The sequence below is a fragment of the Triticum dicoccoides genome, chromosome 3B (assembly GCF_002162155.2).
Source record: "Triticum dicoccoides isolate Atlit2015 ecotype Zavitan chromosome 3B, WEW_v2.0, whole genome shotgun sequence".
Lineage (NCBI taxonomy): Eukaryota > Viridiplantae > Streptophyta > Magnoliopsida > Poales > Poaceae > Triticum > Triticum dicoccoides.
Window position 1 is genome coordinate 585,168,038 of NC_041385.1, and position 4,615 is coordinate 585,172,652.

Here is a 4,615-nt window from a genome sequence, read left to right on the forward strand (position 1 = left end):
AATGATAAGTTCCCCATGTTTACAACTAAAATTGCCATCTGAAAAAAAAAACGAAACCCAAAAATATTGAAACTTGTCCCCCAAACAAAAAGTTGCCGTGCTTCACAACTAAAGTTGTCATCCCCAAATAGCTAAAGTTGCCATAAAAAAGTCAGGACGGAATTGCTTCGTGCCACACATGTGGCACTTATCAGGGAACACGAAATAAAGCAGACTAATGGCCAACCTAATCAAATAAATAAAAATGGTGGAAACGTGCACAGTGTGGTAGAGATCCATCGTAAGTGCATGCAGCATATAATTAGGCGAACAGCTCAAATCATCACCTATATGGCCATTTTATACATTTGCACATATGATTTGAGCACGAGAATGGCCTAAAAATCATGATAGAAGATTGTAGGACATGTTAGGATAATACACATTTGCAGTATTTTATGCACAACTACCATCATACGTGCACCAAGAACACATGCAAGCGGACTGGTATTTATTTTCCGGGTCCAGCTAACAGCTCAGTCTAGAAATTTGGTCTCTGCAAGACAGGTTAAAAACAACACAAATGTCAGACCTGGCTAAAGGAAGACAAAAAAAAAAGCAGCTAGCCAGAGGCTTTACGGATGGCTAAGCTGGCCATCAGCAGGCCAAACTTTTCAAAAAATCGCACGCAAATGATCATTAGAAACATTTTTTACAGTATCGGTGTAATGTTAGTAGTAGGCCCAGATGGCATAGACACATGGTGACACAATTGACAACCCATGAGTAAAACACTCCCCATTACCACCCATCCGCTCTCTATATAACCCGTCCCACTCGTACTTCTCGCTCACACAACCAGCGAGCTGATATTACTACGGCATCCTGACGAACCTGGGCTCAGAAATCTTCTCTAGCAGAGAGTCACACAGCCCCCGTTCACAGTGCGGTGCCATGCCGGAAGCACCGAGCGCCCAGCCAGCTCCCGCCTCCGGCTACGCCCCCGGGGCGCACAGCGAGGCGCTTGACTTCATAGAGCACGTCACGGCGAACGCTGGGAAGGTGCAGCAGCGCGTCCTCGCCGAGATTCTGGCACAGAACGCGACGGCCGAGTACCTGCGCCGGTACGGCGTCTCCGTCAGCAGCAGCCCCCTCGATGCCGTAGACGCCTTCCGCCGCTGCGTCCCGCTCGTGACCTATGAGGACCTCCAGCCTGACATACTCCGCATCGCCAACGGTGACACCTCGCCGATCCTGTCCGGCAAGCCCATCTCTGAGTTCCTCACAAGGTATGCATGAAGTACATGTACTCATGTGCATACTCGCGGACATGCATGGATGTCTATGCGCTAACTTGCCTCGCGCAATGGTTCGTTTTTTGTGTACCAGCTCGGGCACTTCCGGAGGGGAGAGAAAGCTCATGCCGACCATCGCCGACGAGCTGGACAGGCGGTCACTGCTGTACAGTCTACTGATGCCGGTGATGAGCCAGTCGCTGCCCGGGCTGGACAAAGGCAAGGCGATGTACCTGCTCTTCGTGAAGGCCGAGTCGCGGACGCCGGGAGGGCTCGCCGCGCGGCCGGTGTTAACTAGCTACTACCGGAGCCGGCAGTTCCTCGACCGGCCGCACGACCCGTACACGGCGTACACGAGCCCCAACAAGGCCATTCTGTGCGTGGACTCCTACCAGAGCATGTACGCCCAGCTGCTCTGCGGCCTCGTGCACCGGACGGACGTGCTGCGCGTCGGCGCGGTGTTCGCGTCGGGCTTACTTCGCGCCATACGCTTCCTCGAGAAGCACTGGCCTCGCCTGTGCCACGACATCCGCACCGGCGAGCTCGACCCGGAGATCACCGACCACGCGGTGCGCGACGCCGTCGGGAGGTTGCTCCACGCCAACCCAGCCCTCGCCAGCGAGATCGAGGCCGAGTGTTCGAAGCCGTCGTGGGAGGGCATCATCCGACGCCTGTGGCCCCGCACCAAGTACATCGACGTGATCGTGACCGGCGCCATGTCGCAGTACATCCAGACCCTCGAGTTCTACGGCGGCGGACTGCCGCTCATCTGCACCATGTACGCTTCTTCGGAGTGCTATTTCGGCCTGAACCTCAACCCCATGTGTAAGCCCGGCGACGTCGCGTACACCCTCATCCCCACCATGTGCCACTTCGAGTTCCTCCCCGTCCATTGCAGCAACGCCAATGCCGAGCCGAGCCACCGCGACCTCGTCGATCTAGTTGATGTGAAGCTCGGTCACGACTACGAGCTCGTGGTAACCACCTTCTCAGGTATGGCTCGATCGCATCTTCAACTCAGTCTGTAACTGCCTAACGTTGCCTCGATGATCTTATGCCTGTGCTGGATTTTTTTAGCAAGACTAACATTGTCCGTGTGTATGCGATTTCTTCACAGGTTTGTGCCGGTATCGTGTGGGCGACGTACTGAGGGTAGCAGGGTTCAAGAACGAGGCGCCGATGTTCAGCTTCGTGCGACGGCGGAACGTGGCGCTGAGCATCGACTCGGACAAGACGGACGAGACGGAGCTGCACACGGCGGTGAGCAGCGCGGTGCAGCACTTGGCGCCGTTCGGCGCATCGCTGGTGGAGTACACCAGCTACGCCGATACAGCCGCCATCCCAGGCCACTACGTGCTGTTCTGGGAGCTGCGCGAGGGCAGCACGGCGGTGCCGGCCTCCGTGTTCGAGGAGTGCTGCCTGTCCGTGGAGGAGGCCCTCAACAGCGTGTACCGGCAGTGCCGCGCCTGCGACAGGTCCATCGGCCCCCTCGAGATCCGCGTGGTGTCGGAGGGCACCTTCGAGAAGCTCATGGACTACGCGCTCAGCCAGGGCGCGTCCATCAACCAGTACAAGGCGCCGCGGTGCGTGCGCCCCGGGCCGGTCGTCGAGCTTCTGGACGCGAGGATGCAGGCCAGCTACTTCAGCCCCAAGTGCCCAAAATGGAGCCCCGGAAACAAGCAATGGAACACCTCCAAGGAGCTGCTGAGCATCGGACACGCCTAGCTTGCTTGCTAGCTAGCCAGCTCACGGGTTGGAGGAGGATGACAATGCATGACATGCATCATGATCGATGCGTTACTATAGGGGCTACGATATCTCGTACTATTTCAACTTCTGGGGCAGTGAGGAATAGTTATCAACATTATGACTTAGTTAGCTAGGGTTCCTACGTATGTCTGCTATTATTTTTGTAATCTTCTCTATTTCGGCCGCATTTTATGTAGAACTACCTGTCAATTACTTTTATTAAACCACCACGTACCTCAAGCTGCATTCCAAAGATAGTTTATCCCAATGTTGTATGGACTTCTAGTCTCTATGGGAAAGGACTCAGTTATCTACATAATGCATGCTAAAGCTAGCAAAGAATGGAAGAAAAACTGTTTTTCTTTTAATTCGGAAGAAAAACTGTTAGATTATTCAGGACACAGGATCACATGCATGGTTCTAGTATCTTATATATCATATTCGTAGATCACAAAATTTAATGCCTTCAGTTCAAGCTTTTGAATCAATTAATTGTTGTCTGCATCTATCATATCGGAACCGATTTATTGGTTGAGTTACAACATACATTCTTTTACAGGGTATAGCCACATACATCCGGAGCACACTAGTACAAGTTTTACTCTTTGGGTTGGAGATGGTAGATAGGTTGAACCAATATAGATTGGACGCCAATATCAATCTAATGTTCGCCCTGTTGCGCCCCACCATTAACCCCTTTGAGAACCTTATTGCTAATCAAAACTCCACAAGCCTAATTAGAACACTAGCGTGGGCATGCTAGCACGAGCGACAAAAGGAACATATCCATCTACTCCCTCCATCTGCGAAAGACTGCGCGATTAAGAGGGTGCGTTGTGAAGCTTCGCTTTCTTACCGGTGTCATGGGACATGTCTAAGTCAAGATTCACAATGCATTGATAGGAAAGTTATGGTGGCTGCGACTTGAGGTGTTGAAGCTTCGATGGAAGGGCATATTAGATGCGATGAAGATTGTGTGCCAGGTGTATGGTGACTTGTTTCAGCGGCCTCGGCAAGCGGGGGCAGCAGCACTGGAGGACTGCCTTTTTGGTGGTGCTTCTCGAATACTGAGTCTCGATTCACAAGGTGAAAACCCAAGGTTTGGCCTTTATTGGTTGTACCTGGCAATGGCCTTGTTGAAGGCATTGTTTTGGTTGAACTTGGACTTTCTCTAGGTGAAAACTCAAGATCTTCAATCGGGTAACGACAATGCTTGTGCTTTTCTTCTTGGAATTGTTGATTTCAGAGAACCTCTTTTGTATTCCTAGTGTTGTCTTTGTTGGTGGTTAGAGTGTTGCTGATGCTAGTGATTGTTCACCATGGCAGTCTTTTTCTTTCTTCTGTTCTTTTTATTTTCTTTTTTGGTTGTGTGTATCCTTGATGCCTTTGGATATCTTATTGGTATAGAGGCCGAGTGTTATTGATATCTTCACAAAATTAATTAATATATTTCCTTTGTCGAAAAATCTGCGACAAAAGTGTCAATCTATGCTCCCAATGCACGCCTCCTTTACTCCAATCGTCCTTAATTGACTCATGCAACAACTTGTGGTATAGTTATTGGTTGCATGCTCACTTGAGTCCCTTTGGTT

The 4,615-nt window shown here is 51.2% G+C and overlaps 1 protein-coding gene across 1 annotated transcript; it reads left to right on the top strand.

Annotated features, from left to right (window-relative positions):
• The first annotated feature begins 847 nt into the window (after positions 1-847).
• On the top strand, positions 848-3,308 carry LOC119277234 (probable indole-3-acetic acid-amido synthetase GH3.1). The gene is made up of 3 exons (XM_037558488.1): positions 848-1,268; positions 1,369-2,267; positions 2,392-3,308. The coding sequence occupies exons 1-3, from the start codon at positions 934-936 to the stop codon at positions 2,997-2,999; spliced, it is 1,842 nt and encodes a 613-aa protein (XP_037414385.1). The 5' UTR covers positions 848-933; the 3' UTR covers positions 3,000-3,308.
• Positions 3,309-4,615: the final 1,307 nt, after the last annotated feature.

Excerpts from the sequence above, each read along its gene's own strand:
- LOC119277234 (XM_037558488.1), top strand. The coding sequence starts at position 934 with ATGCCGGAAGCACCGAGCGCCCAGCCAGCTCCCGCCTCCGGCTACGCC. Across the intron at positions 1,269-1,368 it reads ATCTCTGAGTTCCTCACAAG|CTCGGGCACTTCCGGAGGGG; the intron begins GTATGCATGAAG and ends TTTGTGTACCAG. Across the intron at positions 2,268-2,391 it reads CGTGGTAACCACCTTCTCAG|GTTTGTGCCGGTATCGTGTG; the intron begins GTATGGCTCGAT and ends ATTTCTTCACAG.